This window comes from Megascapheus bottae, chromosome 3, assembly GCF_031878675.1.
Source record: "Megascapheus bottae isolate mThoBot1 chromosome 3, mThoBot2.hap1, whole genome shotgun sequence".
NCBI classification, from domain to species: domain Eukaryota; kingdom Metazoa; phylum Chordata; class Mammalia; order Rodentia; family Geomyidae; genus Megascapheus; species Megascapheus bottae.
Window position 1 is genome coordinate 23,911,434 of NC_143511.1, and position 20,944 is coordinate 23,932,377.

Consider the following 20,944-nt stretch of genomic DNA (forward strand, 5'->3'; position numbering starts at 1 on the left):
CAAATGAAAATTCATTTTTTCTTTCTTTCTTCTTTATTTTTTTCTTTTTGTTAGTGGATATATAGCAAGTGGAAAGCCAAGCTAGCTATCCAACCAGACACAAATGAATACTTTGTCCCTGTTGAAAACTTGTCCTTCTGCTGTTCTGATTTTCATATGTAGACAAAGAAGCAGAGTTACACAGATGTCAGAGGTTTGGTTTTTTGTTTGTTTGTTTGTTTGTTTTTTGCCAGTCCTGGGCTTGAGCTCAGGGCCTGAGCACTATCCTTGGGTTTTCTCAAGGCTAGAGCTCTACCACTTGAACTTCAGCACCACTTCCGGCTTTTTTCTATGTATGTGGTACTGAGGAATCCAACCCGGGTCTTCATGCATGCTAGGCAAGCACTTTAACCACTAGGCCAAACTCCCGGCCCCAGAGGTTTGGTTTTATAAAGCAGAGTAAGTGGTTTGGTGCCAACTTGTGAACCTTTTTTGATTCTTACCCTCTTCAGAAAGCTGGTACGTGGTTTTTATAGAGGGAATCAGCAGCCATGACAGAGATCAATTTTGACACAGGCATGGCATACTTAGTTATTCTCACCGAATGTACCTTTGATTCCTTGCTCTGACAAGAAGTCTCAGCATTGAAATTATTTTTTGTTTGCCTGATTTCCTTCCTCCTTCTTTCCTTCCTTCCTTCTTTCCTTCTTTTCTCTCTCCTTCTTTCCCTCTTTCTTTCCCGGTCCTGAGGCTTGAACTCAGAGCCTAGGCTTTGTCCCTGCGTCTTTTGCTCAAGGGTAGCACTCTACTGCTTAAGACATAGTTGTCACTTCCAGCTTTTTCTAACTAGTATTTATTAAAGATGATTCTTACAGAGTTTATTGCAAGGGCAGCTTTGTGCCACGATCCTCAGATCGCAGCATCCTAAGTAGCTAGAATTACAGACATGAATCACCAGTGCTTGGTTTGGAGTTGAAATGATTTTAACACAGTATTCCAAAGGTTCTATAGGTAGATTGACTTTTTATTAATTTCTTTAAAGCAAAATGTAGCATGGCCTTGGTCCTCCAGGCAGCACAAAAGGAAGCCCTTGTACCTGTCAAATGGACAGAGCCCAATATATGGCAGATTATAGGTATTTGGGCAGAGGATACAGTAGTTGAAGGAAGGGATGTGTTAATAAAATGGTGCTGGGCAGGAATGCTGGAGCATCTGACCTATAATGTGGACAGGATAGCAACATGTCAGATCTTTAGCGCTAAAGATACTCAAGGGATTGCACACATGGTTCTCCAACTTGGCATCTTTGAGTAATTTAGGTGAACGTCATCAGTGACCTCATTCAAGACCCCTAAAGTTTTTGTAAGTTACTAAGTTTATTGAACTGCTCAGCTAGGCTTAAAAAAATACTAATTAATCCAGATCTACATGAGGCAACTGAACTCCCAAGATGTTCAATTACTTTCTCAGTGTTTCACAATTATTTAACTTCTGGAACCCAACTTCCCAGGATGCCTTTTATTTGTTTTCATTTCTCCTCTCCCTTTTTTTTTAACGTTCAGAACACATCTATTTATGGAATCAGTTGAGGTTGCCTTACACACTTCAAAGAAAATATTTGGCAAAAAATGATGTTTCTAATGTATTTGTCAAAAATCGTATTTACAAGTTGAGGGACTCTCCCAAAGAATGTTCATTTCTTCTCTTGTCCTAAGTGTCTACAACAGATGATAGCCATTAGGGAGAATGAGGAGGGAACACAAGCAAGTTTCTGAAAGGTAGCCAATTCCTGTTACATTTGTACTTCTTTTGAAGGTGTCTTGAAATATTTTGAAATAGAATTATCAAATCAGTTCTACTTCATGACATTCATTAAATCAAAAGCTGAGAGCAGTCTTTGTAAAATTACATCTTAGAAGAGGCGCGGTGGCTCACATCCGCAATCCTCAGGAGGATGAAATCTGGGGATCATGGTTTGAAGCCAGCCCAGGCAGAAAAGTCCCTGTGAGACTCTTATCTCCAGTTAACGACTCAAAAGTCAGAAATGGCACTGTGGCTCAAGTGGTAGAACTCTAGCCTTAAGCACAAAGAGGCTCAGGGACAGTGCCCAGGCCCTGAGCTCAAGCCCCACAACCATCACCAAAACAACAAAATTATATCTTAGGTTTATAGGGTCAAGTACTTTGTGACTTCAGAGCCTTAGTTTCTAATCTTGGCAAGTCTAGCACATCTCAGAGAGAAGTTGTGGTCCTCAGGGAAGATAGTGAGAGAAGGATTCTGACTTCCTTCCCAATACCAAGCTACATCCTAGCAGATTCCAACACTTGTCCCCATTAAAGGCAGACCCTGAATTACCTGAGGACATGACATTTCAATAGGACACCTCATAACCTTTCCTAAAATGCCATAGAGAGCAGCAAGATGGCTCAGTGAACAGACGCCATGTGCGTTCTCTGCGAGGCTCCTTCATCTAGGTTTCCATACATTATTTAGAAAAGGAAGCAGCGCTGAGTTTGAATACAGACTCTATCTTATTTGCTTACTAATCATCTCTTCTAATTAATGCTGAGCTGACTTGTAGGCCCTGTACGAATAAACCTAATTAAGTACGTGTATTTAAACCTCTCAAGACATTCACATAATTCTCTTCAGGTTTTCCCTTGCTATTTACTGCTTATTAGATCAGGTTGAGCCCCTTATTATAGTTTGCATATAATTTAGATAATTATCCCTAGGCCTCATTTTCACTCTTAAAGCTCTTACTATTGAATGTCACAATGAAAGGCTTATTCTGAACATTGTGGGTGGGGTGAGGGGATGGAGAGAGGACAAAAAAAAAGGACCAGGTCAGCATCCCCCACCACATATTCTAAAAATGCCTTGGGGGTTCAATTTGAGTTTTAAAAACTGTCTATCTTTGCATTCTGCAAATTTGATCTGGAAATCATTGATTGACATACACTAAATAGGAAATTAAATAAATCCTCCCTCACATACGTTTTTTTTTTTTTTAAGCCAATCACTAGACTGCTAAGCGATCAGTTTTAGCTAAGCATAGTAAAGCTTCTGGGATGTGTTGTAATTATTCTATCGATTTTTTAAAATTTACATCTTACAATCTGATGCTACCAAACTAGCAGTGTCTTTAGATATGAAATGGAGGCTGAAACTAGAATATATCACTTATCTTTCCAGTCCTAATCAAATGAATGCAAGATGGAAAAACCCAACCTTCCTCCTTCCAACTCTTTGCTTAGCTCTAGGGAAAGAATGCTAAATAATTCTGGAAGAAATTTCATAGTCTTAACTCCTCTGACCTGTTCATGTGCTTAGTGAAATTTCATATTTACTTTGGTACCTTTACCTCTGTGTTCTTAACATCTCTAGAAGTAGCTATATCTACCACTGGGAAATTGAGAAAACAACATGGCAATTTCACTTTGTAAGTCTTGTGGATCATCAAACTGAGAATTTAATAACAGTGAAGACAATTTCAAATATTTTTTCTAGGCACATTTTATATCTGTTAAGCCATCATAAGCATTAAACCCAGGCTGCAAAACAAAAGCTCTGTGAATATGGAAAGCTGGTATCAGCAGAATTATCTCAGCAGTCTGGTGTGACATCTCAGCAGTCTGTTTGGCTACATCTTTAATTACAAGTCCCCCCCTCCTTCAATGTGGCCGCAAAGAATTTAAAAAAATGAAATGTTGGTCACATTTCTGAACAGAAAATAGATTTGGCACATTTTCCACTAGAGACATGAAAGAAAGACATTAAGGATACTGTGAAAATATATTTAGCAATGTCATGTCCATTATTCAGAGCAAAAGACTACTTAATAAATACCCAGTGTTTATTTCTAAAAGTTAATGATGTCTTTGTAGTATATGGGGAGAACTTGTCATTTCACATGGCAGAGAATATATCCAGATTCATTATTCCACAGCTCTTTTCCAGATTCATGGAAACATTTTCATTACAACAGCTTGGACAAAGTTATATGGGTAAAAATTTCCTGGCTGAAAAGGGTGACTGATAAATTACCAGAGCCAAAGACCTCCACAAAAGCTCAAATTCAGAATGCCAAAGGTTTATATTTTTACTTTTTAAAAATCCTATCTGTTCCAAGTATGCACAACAGCCTGTTCCCACTGTGGACATAATGAAGGGAAAGCACAGGGCATTTTCTGCTGTTTGTGACACTTCTGTGACCTGTAATCACACTGATAAGTGCACAATAACCTTTCTAGTGATGAAACCCCAGGAGCAGGTTTTGTGAGGCATTGCAGAAACATCTCCTGCTCATGTTGTAGGCTGAATAAAATCTCCAAATTTAACAAAGTCCTCTGCTATTTAAATGGAAGACTTCCTACCCCCCACACCCCAATTAAGGGCTTGAAACTTGGGGCCTGCACGCTGTCCCTGAGCTTATTTTGTTCAAGGCTAAGTCTCCACTATTTTAAGCCACAGCACCACTTCTTGTTTCCCGGTGATTAATTTCAGATGAGTCTTACTGGGATTTTTTTGCCCAGACTGGCTTCAAACTATGATCCTCAGATCTCAGCCTCTTGAGTAGCAAGGACTGTAGGCATGAATCACTGGTGCCTGATGGAAGATAGTCTTTCTATGAATAAGTTTTTAATAACTTGTCAATTACTATACTTTTGTATTTGTTATGGGCTCATTCTCCAGTATTTTCCCTATTTTTATATATTCATGTTAACTATTGGGACTTTAAAAAAATTCTATTTGGCCCAATAGCAAATACCTGACACATTATCTAAGTTATGCTGCCATAGCTAAATACCTACGGTTGGTTAATTATTTCTAAGGATAACTTGATGTTCAGAATTTAATTTCCCCTCATTTTCGGAAATAGTTCATTTTTTCTCAAAAATAATGCTGCCTTCTACAGCACCTAAGAAATGAAACAAACAATGCAATTTCAGCTAAGCTTAGCTCTGTCTTACACAGAACATTCCAAATATCACTCAACCCTTAGATGCACGCATCTTGCTGCCTAATAAATCTGCTAATGGTAGAAAAGGTAAAGATGCATGATTTCTGGCATGGAAAAACTTATTTGATCTCAGCTTTTCTGTTTACATGATAAATTGGAGACTCTGAAAGCATGTAATAAAGAGAGCACTAGTTAACACAGAAAGAATATTTTTATAAATGCTTACACTAGTCACTCCTGCCCATAATACCTCAACCTGAGAGTATGAGAAGTATAATTGGGCCGGGAGTTTGGCCTAGTGGTAGAGTGCTCGCCTAGCATGCATGAACAGCTGGTTCAATTCCCGGTACCACATACATAGAAAAAGCCAGTAGTGGTACTGTGGCTCAAGTAGCAGAGTGCTAGCCTTGAGCAAAAATAAAGTCCAAGGACAATGCCCAGGCCCTAAGTTCAATCCCCAGGACTAGCCAAAAAAAAAAAGAAAAAGGGTGGGGGGAGAAGTATAATTGTTAAAGCTGGGCATGGTGGCTCATGCCTCTAATCTTAGCTACTCAGGAGGCTGAGGTCGGAGGATTGAGGTTCAATGCCAACTCAGGCACTCAAGACCATGAAACTCTTATTTCCAATTAATCACTAGAAAATGGAAAGTGGGGCTGTGACTCAAAGGGTAGGGAGGTAGTCTTGAGCTGAAGAGCTCAGGGACAACACCCAGTCCCAGGGATAGAATTGTAGCCTTGCGCTGGAGAACTCAGGGACAGCACCAGGCCCAGAGTTCAAGCCCCATGACCCACAAAAAAAGGAAAAAAACGTATAATAGTTAAGGAGCGAAAGACAAGTTATTTGAGCTAGTTTACACAAAACATATATGTGATGCCAAATTCCGTCTTTGTTCAACTTCCATTTTTTGACCATGCATTTTCAACAATTTAATTTGTATGGTTTTTGTGATGTGATCAGGGTCTGCCCCATTTAGGACAGATGCTGATGCTGTACAAATGGTTGCAATACTCATGTCTGCTGCTGGAATGTGTGGCTGCAAGGCTCAGGGAAATTTCTGAATAGGAGCTCTATGTCAGAGTAGTTCCCAAGTGACCACAAATGATATCGACATCAAGAAATCTTGTTATTCGGAACAATCATCTCTTAGCAATTAATAGGCTCACGAGCAGGCAGGCAAAATAGCTTATCTTCATAACCAAAATAACTCTGAATTTCAATTTGCATTGACCATTTAGCAAAAATTGTCCAAACATTTATGTGCATAAGACTGCTGATTTAGTACATGAGGTAACCTTTATAAGCACCTACTGAGTAGTATGATGTTATAATTGTATTATTATGAGTATGACATATTTTATAAGCTAACATTCTTGGTGATATGATTCAAATTTTGCAATCTTGCTGGGTGCTAGTTTATCATGACTTGTAATCCTAACTACTCAGGAGGTTGAGATCTGAGGATCATGGTCAAAGCCAGCCCAGGCAGGAAATTTCATGCGAGTCTTATGTCCACTTAACCACCACACTGGAAGCCCAGCTCTGAGTCAAGTGCTAGAGTGTTAGACTTAGGCAAAGAAAGCTCAGGGATGGCATTTAAGCCCTGAGTTCAAGCCCAAGGAGCCATATACACATGTGCATGCATGGGTGCACACACACACACACACACACACACACACACACACACACACACACACTGAAGTTTTCAGATAACCTCAAAATATTTCAGTCCTGCTTTTAGTGACCCTTCTACCCCTGAAATAAGTTACTTGAGTTGTTATATACCAATGACTAAAAATGAGAAAGAAATAGCAAATTGACTCATCTAAGTGCTATTATTATTATTATTATTATTATTATTATTATTATAAAGGTGATGTACAAAGTGGTTATAGTTCCATAAGTCAAGTAAAGAGTACATTTCTTTTTGGCAATGTCACACCTTCCCTTGCCCTCTCCCAGTTTTTCCCTCCCCTATTTTATTTCTCAAGGGAAAAGCATAATATATCACAAATAATAGGCAACAACAAAGGTCCAAGGCTTTCTATTATATACCAGCCTTTACCAAGTTCTGGATAGTTAGGTGTGGCTCTTGATTAATCCTGGAAGCTGTGAAATCTTAGGTATGGAGAGTTATTCCTACCAGTGGCTGTGTTACTGCCTCAGTGCATTGGAGAAGATGGCACAGGGCACATGTGTGCATACATGTGCATTCACATACACACCCAACATATACACATATACACACACTTTTATCAGGAACTCACTCTTAGTAACAGGACGAATCCAATGAAAAGACAGAACCCTTCTGCCTACCACACTTCTTAAGGGCCCCACCTCTCAGTACTGTTTGAAGATTTGGTTTTGCTTACTTGAACTAGAGGGGATATATTCAGACCATAGTACACAGGAGTTGGAATTTGGCCTGGAGAGATGTCATCCTTTTTGATGCTCATATTCCCCCAAGGAGCAGTTAGACAATACAGAACCTCGAGCCCTATCCCCCGACTTAATGTAGCAGAATCTGTGTTGATGGCAGTGTCACCAGATGAGTGATGGAAGGTTGAGAACAAAGCTCAGGCCAGAGCCTTCGATGTGAACAGTATCTATAAGTAATCTGACTTTAGGAATTGATGAACTGTTGGATCACCAACTCTGAGATCTTAATGATGCCTCTTCTTGGGGTCTCTGGGTCCTTTCCTATAAACCTGGACTGAACTGGCTGATCTTAATGGTTTCATGATGGCTTACTTCTAAGTTTCTTTTATTCAAGTGTGACTGCTTCATAGCAAAGCTGAAAGGTTTATGTAAAAATAATGTGGTAGGGCTCAACAAGGTCTCTCCTTCAAAGTTTACAAAATGGAAGACACATTGGAGAAATAACCAGAAAATAAATTTGATTGGGAGTCACATTGTATCAGCGTGGGCTTGCATTTTCGGGGAAAGTCATTGTGAATGACGAAAAGTCTTCAAAAGATGAGAATGATTTCTGTCAGGGTAAGGTAGATGACTTCAATACCCATGACTTTGAGGACCAGCATTAGCCAAGTGCACAAGGGAGTGATGGGCAAAAACCCCACAAACCTCTCAATAAGGACAAATTAGAGATGATCCTTAACTGCAGAATAAGTTTGTGTTGTAAGTTTTTTAAGTTGAGAAATAATATGATTTTTTTTTAAAAAGGCAGCAGGGACTGGAGAAAGAAGTCTGCTTGTTACTGTCCATAGAGAGTAGCTCAGGGCTAGAGAAATCAGTAGGGAGCAATTGTCACAATTCAAACTGATAACCTTAAAGGAGAATGTAAGTTGTTTAATGGCACCTGAAGGAACAGGTAGCCCTGACTGAAAAGCAGTAGCTTAAGGAATGGATAATAAGGGCTAGGAAACTAATTAGTTACAGGTAAAGGAAGAGAAGGATGGAGAAAACTAATTGTAATCATATATTATGTAATGAATTTTTTCAATGGTGGGTCACCCATAGTGAAGCTGAACGATACCTACGATGTACTGACATCATAAAAAAGGCTAAATGTCGTAGTAAAACATGATGCTCACTATCGTGGTGGTACTAATTTCTAAACAAATCTCCTGTGTTGCCAGTCCTATCAAAATGAAACACATAATTTTTTTATGTTTTATTATTTATAATGGGACTTGAGCTCAGGACCTGAAGCACTGTCCCTGACTTTTCTGACTTTTTTTTATTGTAATGTATAGAGGGGTTAAAGTTGCATTCAGCGGACAGTAAGTGCATTACTTCTCACACATTGATACCCCTTCTCATGTATTTTCCCCAGTTCCCTCCCCCACCCCCTCCCAATCATGTCCCTGCCTCTTTTACTCAAGGCTAGCCCCTACCATTTTGAGCCACAGCTGCATTTCTAGTTTTCTGGTGGTTAATTAGAGATGATAGCTTCAGTTCTTCTTCCCAGGCTTTCAAAATGTGATCCTCAGATCTCAGCCTCCTCAGTAGCTAGGATTTCAGACTTGGACTACCGGTGCCCAGCTGAACATAATATTTTGTACAGTACAAAATGCTCTAGTAAATGAATGTGTTACTGTTTTATGTATTTACTATTCTTTATTTTAATCATCATTTTGCCGTATACTTCTACTTGTAAAATTGTTTACTGTAAACTATTATGTGACTTATTGTAGGTACATGCAGGCTCAGATACTACATTAAAAAAAAACGAATAGACCAGCCTGTTTCATAATTGCTTCTTCAAAATGATCCTTTCCTCTAGTGTGATCTGTGAAGTGTCTGTGCTTAAGATTTATTGAACTTCCTTGACTTTAGAATTAGTATTCTTGAAGGGCCGGGAGTTTGGCCTAGTGGTTAAAGTGCTTGCCTAGCATGCATGAAGACCCGGGTTCGATTCCTCGGTACCATATACATAGAAAAAAGCCGGAAGTGGTGCTGAGGCTCAAGTGGTAGAGCTCTAGCCTTGAGAAAGTCCAAGGACGGTGCTCAGACCCTGAGCTCAAGCCCAGGACTGGCAAAAAAAAAAAAAAAGAATTAGTATCCTTGAATATTTCTGAGCAATACTCTACCTACATCTCTTTTAAGTATTGCTACTCCTTTGTTACTTCTTTCTTTCTTTCTTTCTTTCTTTCCTTCCTTCTTTCCTTCTCTTTCTTTCTTTCTTTCTTTCTTTCTTTCTTTCTTTCTTTCTTTCTTTCTTTCTTTCTTTCATGCCAGTCCTGTTGCTTAAATTCAGTGCCTGAGCACTGTCCTTGGGCTTTCTCAAGGCTAGTACTCTCACACTCAAGCCACAGAACCACTTCTGGCCTTTTCTGTATATACTGTACCAAGAAATCAAACCCAGGGCTTTGTATATGCTAGGCAAGCACTCTACCACTAGACCAAACTCCTGGATCATATTGCTTTATTTTTGCCTAGCATTCTGATTTTCTCTTCGTCTTCTTAGTTTTCTTTTATGGCATTGAGTTCTTTGTTAACCAAGGGTGCTTTGATTTATTTCCTGAAACTATTATCGATTGTGTCAGTTCTGTGATGGATCCATTGGAATTTTAACATTTTAGATTTTTTTTAAATAAATTCTTTTTGACTTTTTCAAATGGACATAGTATACCGTATTGCTTCCTGTTTCTTTCTCCTAATCACTCACCTGGATTCATTTTAATGTGTTAAAAACAATGTTTGTCTTCTGTGATCATTTCATCATCTTAGATGAAGATCTTACTCTGCTGTCCATTATTTCCACTGGTTTTCATTCATAGTGCTTTATTTCCTTGTGTCACTTGTGATTTATTTATTTATTTTTTGTCAGCCATGATGCTTGAACTCAGGGCCTGGGTGATGTCCCTGAGCTTGTCTTCACTCAAGGCTATCACTCTACTATTTTGAGCCACAGTGCAACTTCTGGTTTTCTGGAGGTTAATTGGAGATAACAGACTCATGGACTCTTGTGTTCCTGAGAACTCAGACTCCTGAGTAGGATTACAGGCATGAATCATCAATGCCCAGCTTGATTGTTTTCTCATTGTTTTACTTGGTTATTATGGCATATTTACTTTCCCACGAGGCAATGGGATGTCTATTCATGACACATCCCTCCCTAAAAAATTTGCTTTTGCTTTTGTTTCCAGTTATCCACCGCCATTACTCAATTTGACTATGTACATGAATTCTCTGCTTTGCATACCTCAAACCACACCATCCATTCTGAGTGATGGTTGAGATCAGCAGGCTTTGTTGTCACTGTCTCCAGTGCAGTTATGCATTGTTTTCTTCCCAGTGCTTCAAAGTGGAGTTTTTTCCAGAAGTTCAGCTTCCTTCTATTGAACTCCCTCATCAGCATGAAGCCATTAAATGAGATTTCAAGGTCTGCAGAGCTTAGGAGTAACCTTCAGGCCAACCTTGTATTCCAGGCTCTCTTGAGATTCCAGCTCTGTTTTGTTTAGGATATGAATGAATATTCCTTCTTTCCATGTCAATCATGTATTTCAAAGGGCATTAGGTTTTTTGGCTAATATTTTAGTTGTGTCTGGCTAGAAACACGAGGCTTTATGTAATTAATAAGTATTGAATTTGTATAGGATCCTATATGTTGAATCTAAAGCATTTCACTTGTCTAGTAATTTTACTTCCTGTTGCATTTAGTAAACTCTTAGTTTTTGCTGTAAGCATTAATTTCCAAGTTATTCTGTAGCAGCAATTGCCGTGGTTCTTGTCACTTGTCTTGAAAATATAAAATGTCTGTGATATATTTGTAAGAGAATTAGCTATGTCTCCTTGTTACCATAGAATCACTCACAACCTTACAAAATAATAGAATTACCAAAACATGAAAATACAATTTTACCTGCCTCTAGTTTATTTCCAAATTGGTTCCCACTAAAAATACTAGAGATATATGAACCTTTCCATAAATTTGAATAGTAGTAAAATAGTCACATGATAACTTGGACAAAGAACTAATTCTAGGAAAATTGTGCATAAACTATACTTCATTGTTTAATTCTTTTTAATATTTTATTGTAATGTATAGAGGGGTTACAATTCCATTCGCCAGATACCAGGTGCATTACTTCTCACACATTGGTACCCCTTCTCATGTTTTTTCTCCTTTTCCCTCCTCCAACCCCTTCCCAATCACCTTGTTTCCCCCTTTCCCTTTCCTATTTCAAATAATCAAATGTATATACAATATACCAGGTAACACAGTCAGGTATAGTAACAATATAAGATTAACCAAAGGGCAACAAAACAGAAGAGAAATAACATAGTACATTAAGAAAAGCAATCACACAAGATAAAACTCTTGTTCCCATATCCTAGAGATCCTTTCATTTAGTCTCATCCTATATGACCTTATGTACCTAGATTTTGCACTATTATAATCCTCTGCTAGGATTGTACAAATTATTACAAATGAAGGAAACCATTGAGCCTATGTTCCTTTGGATCTGGATTACTTCACTTAATATGATTTTTTCCAAGTCTTTCCATTTCCTTACAAATGGGGTGATGTCATTCCTTGTGATGGTAGCATAGAATTCCATTGTGTATAAATACCACATCTTCTTGATCCAGTCATCTACTGAGGGGCATCTGGATTGGTTCCATATCTTTGCTATGGTAAATAATGCTGCAATGAACATCGTTGTGCTAGTGGCTTTAGTATATGTCCTTGTTTCTGGACATTTGGGTAAATGCCAAGTAGTGGAATTGCTGGGTCATAGGGGAGCTCTATGTTTAGTCTTTTGAGGAATCACCATACTGCTTTCCATAGTGGTTGAACGAGTTTACACTCCCATCAACAGTGTTGTAGTGTTCTCTCCTGGCCACATCCATGCCAGCATTGGTTGTTATTAAATTTGTTAGATTCCATTCTAACTGGAGTGAGGTGGAATCTCAAAGTTGCTTTGATTAGTATTTCTTTTATTGCTAGAGATGTTGAGCATTTCTTCATGTGTCTATTGGCTCTTTGTATTTCCTCTTCAGAGAAGTCTCTCTTTAAGTCTTTGGCCCATCTTTTAATGGGATGGTTGTTTCCTTGAAGATGTGTTTTTGAGAGATTGAATTTATATATATATATATATATATATATATATATATATTAGATAGGGGGCCTTTGTTTTATTGTTAGTTAAGATTTTCTCACTCTGTGAGCTTTCTATTTAACTTGCTAGCTATTTCCTTTGTCATACAAAAGCTCTGTATTAAACTACATTTTAAAAATTAAGTATGTGTATTTTTTTAAGTTTAGAAAATGTCAAGCCTTCAGATATTTTAAGGAAAACTTTAAAAGTGGTTATTCTCCTTGTCTTCTGTAATTTATCTGGTAAGGAAATGAGCGCCCCTTTTAAAACTATCTGATTTCACATGAGACATTTTATTCAACTAGGGACACACACACACACACACACACACACACACTTGCAATCTGTACATCAGACTAGTGCAGCTTTGCCTGTCTCACTGACTCACTGTCTTTCTTTTCCTAGTACGTGCGAGTATCTTTTGATACGAAACCTGACCTCCTCCTACACCTGATGACTAAGGAATGGCAACTGGAGCTTCCCAAACTCCTCATCTCTGTGCATGGTGGCCTGCAAAACTTTGAACTCCAGCCAAAACTCAAACAAGTCTTTGGAAAGGGACTCATCAAAGCAGCCATGACAACTGGAGCATGGATATTCACTGGTGGGGTTAACACAGGTAACTATAGTGGAACAGAGAGCAAAGGCATAGAACTATGAGAAAATTATACTTAAAATTATTTTCAAGTTTATTAATTTTTTTCCTCCAAATTCAACAATCTTTCTTCTCACTGAAACTCTTTTCGGCCTTTCCCTAAATGATACCACACAGTTATTTTTCACAAGAAGCAGATTGAATATTTAATGGTTGATAGTGCAGAATTTGTAAACACAACTAATGGAATTTCATAGAATGCTTTCAGTTGTTCAAGTTGTATAACTATCTAATAATTTTTTTTGCCAGTACTGGGCTTGAGCTCAGGTCCTGAGCACTGTCCTTGGACTTTCTCAAGGCTAGAGCTCTACTCCTTGAGCCTCAGCACCACTTCCAGATTTTTTCTATGTATGTGGTACCTAGAAATTGAACCCAGGTCTTCATGCATGCTAGGCAAGCACTCTACCACCAGGCCAAACTCTCAGTCCCAATATCCAATAATTTTTTTAAAGAATAACTTCTCCTTTAAATCAGAGGCTATGTTCCAGTTTTCCGGTTTCCTTTTTTTTTTTTTTTGAAATGCCATTTGTATCTGAGTCTCTGAAAATCTAGGTTGTTATGTGTTTATTACTTTAAACATTTCATTAAATCATTCTGCACCAATGGATAATACACCTCACCTCAACTATAAATACATTTTCCTATCTGCCAAATGAGTTTCTATATTATGATTCAGGCATTCTGATAAATCATTACTTAGAAACCCACTTATAGACAGTGCTTTTGTGGAAACAGTATTCAAATACAAGATAATGGATTGAACCCCTGAGATTGTGGTAAGCATATTTCCCCAGCCTAAGTCAAGGTCCTGTTAGCATAACTTAAATAATAATTGCAGCAAGTTGATGCAGACTTGTCATAAGGCTCAAAAACTACTGAGGTATACATAGATACATTTGTAGTGGAACTTTCTGAACAAAATTCTGGAACACTAAGATTTAAATGTCATGTTATCTCACTTTTGTTTATGGGTTTTGTTTACATGATGCTTGTGTGAGATCTGTACTGTAAAACCTCCTATATATCTAGAATTTATTAACAACACGAATACAACTCCACAGGCACATTTGGGCAGTGAACTCGGTGTGAAATTTAGACTCGGTCCCTAAATGTACTCTTAATTTGAACTGCTCAATCACCTCTTTATAGATGATCCTACAGTGACCAGCAGCTAATGATTAAATGACCAAGTCAGGCTTTAAGCATTGTACTAGAAGTACAATGCTGTAAATATTTAGTCTTTTGCCTTGTGACACAAGGACACCAACCAAAAAGATTCTAAAAGTTCAAAAGAAATTCTAATCGGTTTTTTACTATTAATAGATTGGGATATGGTTTATTGCTTTTGTTCTTTTGCACAATGTATTCACTACCAAAAGAAGAATTTATAGCCTAAATACTATAAAGCAGAGTTAATCTCTGGCCTAAAATATGAATCTAATGATGAATACTAAAACTAGGTAGGAGGGGTAGGAAAATCGCAGACAACTGAGGACCTACCATGAACTACAACTTCTTATCTAAAACTGATAGTCCTTGCATTATATTCATATTAGTGTCTACTGATCTACATAATTTTTGTAGGTTTGTTTTGGTAGTAGTCACATTTAAATGGTCCTTACACAAGTTAGCAAGTAAAAAGTGACCTTTTCCCAATACTGCCAAAGGTATCTCAACATGATTTAGTAGCCATTTACCCTATTTTATTTTATATTTAAAATGAGACTTTCTAGGGGCCAAGAGTTTGGCCTAGTGGTAGAGTGCTTTCTGGAATGCACGAAGACCTGGGTTCAATTCCTCAGTACCATATATATAGAAAAAAGCTGGAAGTGGTGCTGTGGCTCAAGTGACAGACCACTAGCCTTGAGAAAAAAAACATGCAAGGACAGTGGTTAGGCCCTCAGTTCAAGCCCCAGGACTGGCCAAAAAAATGAGACTTCCTATTTGATCTTGTGTTTCACTTCACAACTGAGTTATTGAAACATGTATATTGTCTCCCATAATTAAGTTGGCTGCTATGATTTGTGTGGTTAGTTAGTTCTGAGCAGTTTCTGGGCCCTTATTTAGGCTACATTATCCCTTGGGGCACACAATGTAGAGAAACACATTGGCTTTTTGCCTTCACTATTGGAAAATACATCCTCATATGTGATGAGTCACTGTAGGAAATGTTCAGTGACATATTGAGCTATTCATGACACACAACTTGCAATATGCACAATGGGTAAGAAATGAAGCCCAACTCAATGTTCTATATAAAATGGCACTAAGTATGAATTTTCTGTGAGGAATGGGTAGAATATTGAGAAGTAGAAATATTTTTTAGAAAATATATCTTACAAGTATTATATAGAAATAACCACCTGAGAAAGAGATTAATAGGTAAGGAATTAATCCTCTAAATGGTTTGTGAAATGACAAATTAGGTTCCCTACTATTTGCAAACCAAATTTCTTCAGTTTTAAATATGAGGATGAAGGGCATTATAATAAATGAGATACAAGATTAGAATGATAAAGGAACTGGAAATGTAGGTGAAGTGGTAGAGAGACAGCTTTGATAAAAAATAAAAGCCAAGCAAGAGTATGAGGTCCCGAGTTCAAGTATACATACACACACACACACACACACACACACACACACACACACACACACATTTACACATATGCACCCAGAGAGATAGAATTGTAGAAGAGATGGTATGGAGTATTTATGGATTTTAGTATAAGCTTTCTATATAGGAAACCAACATTTTTTATAACTAAGCACTCTATGTTTTATGTTATAAATGGAAATATTGGTTATGATTAATAAAATGTGGGCTAGGTCACTATCTGTATAACCCTATTTTACAAACTGTAATGTAGATTTACCATCATTATGTTTTGTACTTATTGTATAGTTAAGATGTTGATTCTTAGTCACATGATGCTTTTAAGAAAAAGCAAATCATGATGCTTTTAAGAAAAAGATTCTCTAGCATTCCTTAAGAATTAAATTTATTCTTGTTACTAATACTAAGTGCTTTGGAATTTTTCATGTAAGTTAGAATAAAAACTGAATTTCTAGAGTACATATCAACTCGTAAATAGCTGACAGTATAGCCACCATTTATGAATAGTCTTTCTGGAAAAAAATATGTAATTCTTACAAAAATGTGTCAAGTTGTATATTTAATTGATTTAACTATGGGAGAAATAGGAATCACAATTTCCTATAGAACAATGGAAAAGCCATGACCTGAAAGAACAAGATGAATGCTTCTCTCTCTGTTCTTAGGTGTTATTCGTCATGTTGGAGATGCCTTGAAGGACCATGCCTCAAAGTCTCGAGGGAAGATATGTACCATAGGTATTGCCCCCTGGGGGATTGTGGAAAACCAAGAGGACCTGATTGGAAGAGATGTAAGTCTCGGAGACTGGTCTTCCACTTGCCTTTTCCTGGAGGGGCTCTCATCAGAGAAAAATTAATAGTTAATTGTAATAGTATTCTTTTGCCTCCCCACTTACCAAAGTGAAAATGATTATGAGGAGTGATTTCAACTGAGTAACTAGTTATTTCTAAAAATCTGTCCAGGTAGATCCTATGTCAGTTGTAATCAAGAGAGTTAGAAAACAACACGTATCAAATCAACTTCTCCCTGCTTGAACCATGTGATTTGGGCATAGTGATGGCAAAGTTCATTTACATTGAGTAGCAGTTTCCAACATGAATGCGGGATTCCAGCTTCACTGCTGCTTGAGTACCTCTATCTCTCTCTCAGGAGAGCAGCAAGGATTGGTGCTTTTCACTGGAGCTGGTGGCTTCTCTGGCCAGCCTTTCTTTTGTTAAATGCTTGGCAAAGCTATGGGCACAGATGGATTCTTTACTTCCCACTTACTTCAAAATGTCAGTTTCAATTTCCTGTTCTGATATCCAGGGCCACATACTGACCAACCAGGCAACAATTTTGACAGAAATTTAGACCATTTGGTACCATTATTTTTCCTGAGTCACTGTCATTGCTTTTCTTTCTAGCAACCTTCTTATTTTAAAAGGAAAAAAAAAAGGTTTATTATTAACTTCCTTTAGAAGATTGTTCTCTCTTACCAGCCACTATAATTTTCAAAACTCCATCAGTATGAAGTTTAGTTACACTGTGTGAACAAATTGTCATATTTGGTCTCATTCTTCTTTCTCTAGTAATATTAGTCATTCACTATTTATCACAGTTCTCAACATCAAATAAATGCAACCTTTTGTTTCCGATCAATACTTGCTATAGAATATAGTAAATATGCTAACTAGCAAAAAAGGAAAAATGAAAAAAGTATCGTGATGCACTACAATGCAGCTATCTCATTTCAATCCAACACAGTATTTCTTAAATGCAGTACAAAACACTATATGACCAATGGCACAGTGAACAAATCAAGACAAGAAGTAAAAAAATAAATCCTAAAGGTTTATGATAAAAAACATGCAATTTGGTTTCAAGGCTATCAAATCACATGTAGAAATGCTGATCTATCCAGGGGACATAGGATAGGAAATGAGATACCAATTTCTACAGTATAATAGTTTTTAGCCGAAGTTTACTGGCTGCTTTGTCTATATCTTTAAATGCCTCAAGCACTGGTTCCCAAAGTTCTAGGTAGGCAGAATTGGCTAGAAAAGTAGACATTTCTGACTTATTTTACGAAGTATCTGGAACCTGTATTTTATGAAATACTTGTCTTTAATTCTGGGTTGACTTATAAGTGAATGTTCACATTGAACTTGTATTAAAAATATCTCTTAAAGAATTACAATATGCTAAAGATATATGAATACCTTAAGCATTTAATAGTATATTTTATTAACATAGTGTATTGCTAATATATTTATGCTACAGTAGTCATTTTCAAGTGTTTATAACTTCAGGATCTTTACCATAAACATGAATTATTATTCAATTTAGGGTACTAGTTTAGAGTTTTTGCATCCCAGTAAATTGTGGCAAATGGCAGCTGGTTATTTTTATTTTTGAGATAGAATAACAAAATACTAATGTGATTATCATGTGATTATGGAAAATCAGTACTTCAATTATATTTACTTGCCTTGGTGAGTTGAAAAATTCAGTCCTATTTCTTTATCTTCCATTTGCAACTTTTTCCTCTGATTTCATTTCCTTCTCATGTTTCTTCCTCTCCCATTACATTCCCCCATTGAATGTCAATGGCACTTTTAAGATGTTGGCATGTGTCCCAATTAAAATGGTCTTGTACTAAGCCCAGAGGGCAGGAAACACCACTCATTTGTTCAGTCTAAATGTGCTTTGATCATCCATACTCCCAGGGGTCTAATAAAAGCAAACCATGGCTCACAAAGAACAGGGTAAGCTGGTAAAGAGATGAAAGTGAAAAGATTCAAAATGAAAATTCCAAGATAGCTGAATAGGTACCCAATACCTAACACCACCTCCTCCATCACAAAGAACCAAAGTAACAGATATGTAGATGTAGTTTGATTTTTATGACACTAAAAACAATGATGGGACTCAGCAACACAGAGACTAGAACCTGTAAACTTTAGAAACCTAGAAGACTGCATAGAAGACACATGAAATATCCCTATACTTGCCATTTTGAATCCACAGCCAGTATAAGAGGATCTCTCTTCTGCATGGATGAGATGAAAGAGTTACAACAATCTCTACTAGGGCATAATTCAATCTACTGGTAATCCACATGGTATTGCAGCCCGCCTAAAAAGGTAACCTGAAATCTGCATATTTGGAAAAGAATCTCACATCATCTTCCAGAGAACACCGAGGGAACCAGGAACTACCTTGAAAACGGAGTTATTGCCTGAGCTTGGTTTTCTCCAAAGGTTAGAAATGCCTGCATATTCTCATCTCCTGGACCCCACAGACATTCTATTGTACTGATGTTTAGGTAGTCACCTTACTGCCCAACTGCACCTAGAAAGATAAGTATGGCCTCTACATCCATTGGGTATCCTGCCGTGGATGGATATGTGACTGAGAAGGAAAGAGAGGACATTTGTCCTCTGTGACAAGGGCATGCCCAGTCCCTTAGGGATTCATTGTTGGTGTGAGGACTGAAGGTGGGTGCCCACGTCGTTCCCATACCTGTTATTAACAGAGAAGAGAATGAACATCATGGTTCTGTGGCTGTCCATCCTTCAGTGAATGCTACAGATGGAAGAGCTTCAGTTCCACCCATTGCCATCCCATTACACACAGAGCGCCAGAGACAGAAACAAGAAGTTCTGAGCAGCCTCCATCCTGGATACGCACTGTCATCACTAGAGACGGGAAAAAATCAGTCCTGTGCTTCCCTGCCAATGCTGTTTTCACTGGTATCCCACCTACATACCATATGTGGCATGCACTACTGCTACAGTTCTTACCATGGGCTCATCTTATGCATTGTCTTGGCCAGAGTCATTGGTCAAAGACAAGTACTTTAGGCTCCTTCCTGTTCATGGGACTCCCAGTAACAGAGCCCACATAAAAAGTGCCTAAAGAAATCTCCATCAATCCTGTAGGGGCATTCTACTGTCTACCTCCCACTAGCCTAGACTGCTTTAGTGTCTTGACTCATAAATAATGTCCTGCCAAAGCAGATGGTCTCTACAAATCCACCAATGTATACTCAGTGCCCAGAGTTAGTAATCACAGCCAAAGAAACCACAGTGCTAAGCTAGGAATGAAGCCAATAGTGCCTAATAAACCATCAATCCCAGATATATGTTCATGAGAAAGAGACTAAAATTACCAAGTCATGAAAGTGGAATAGATGCCTATTCCAACAGATGTGTTAATGTTCATGAAGGAGAAGAAACAGAAAAGCAAAGCAATATGACATTTCTAAAAACAAACATTCTATCCATAAATCCAAAAAAGAAGAGATATATGAATTGCCTAATAAAGGAATGCTTACAGTGCTGTTCAATGAGTTCCAAGAGACTACAGGTAAACAGAGGCATGAAATTAGGAAGATAATACAAAACCTGAATGAGAAAAATCATCGAAGAGGCTGATTTGAAAATAAGTTTTGGAAGTGAACAACTCAAGGGATCAAATGAAAAATTTGACTGTCAAATTCAAAAATCAACTATAACAAGCAAAAATCAGATCTGGACCTGAAAACAGGCCTTTTGAAACAGTCCCATCATCAACAACAAAAATAATAAAGAAGAGATTCAAAACCTTTGGGATACCATTAAATAAACAAGTATCCACATTTTTAGAATACTCAAAGGAGAAGAAAAATGTTCATAGCACTGAAAACTTACTCAATGAAGAGTAGCAAACCTTTCTCAAGGCTTAGGGAACTATCTCCATATGTATGAGGCTTACAGGACCTCAAAAACACACACTATCTAAAAGAGCTGATTATATACATATATATATTAAGCATAATGTAGTTAATTGTAAAAATATGAAGGAAAAGATGAGGGGAGAATCCTGTTTAGAGTTCTTTCAATTAGTCTAAGAGCTGATTTCTCAGCAGAAACCTTACAGGTCACAAGACTATGAATTCCATATCTTGAAAAACAACCATCAGCCAAGAATACTACCTTCAGCAAGTTTATCTACCAGAGATAAGGACAAATAGTCCTTTCAAGACAAGCAGGAACTGCTAACATTAGTGATTACCAAATTATCTTTCAAATGATATTACTAATATTTAGAAGAGAAAGATAAATGTCATTGTAAAAATACAAATCCCACTACAAGAGTAGATACACAAAGACTCAAACATTTCCAATACAATAAACCATTAAACTACA

The 20,944-nt window shown here is 37.5% G+C and overlaps 1 protein-coding gene across 11 annotated transcripts in view; it reads left to right on the plus strand.

Annotated features, from left to right (window-relative positions):
- Trpm3 (transient receptor potential cation channel subfamily M member 3) overlaps positions 1-20,944 on the plus strand; it is a 473,683-nt gene that overhangs the window by 219,291 nt on the left and 233,448 nt on the right. For all 11 annotated transcript variants that reach the window (XM_090329658.1, XM_090329656.1, XM_090329657.1 and 8 more), the window contains exons 4-5: positions 12,913-13,126; positions 16,442-16,566. In XM_090329658.1, the coding sequence (XP_090185784.1) occupies positions 12,913-13,126; positions 16,442-16,566 (339 nt within the window). The remainder of the gene's footprint in view (positions 1-12,912; positions 13,127-16,441; positions 16,567-20,944) is intronic.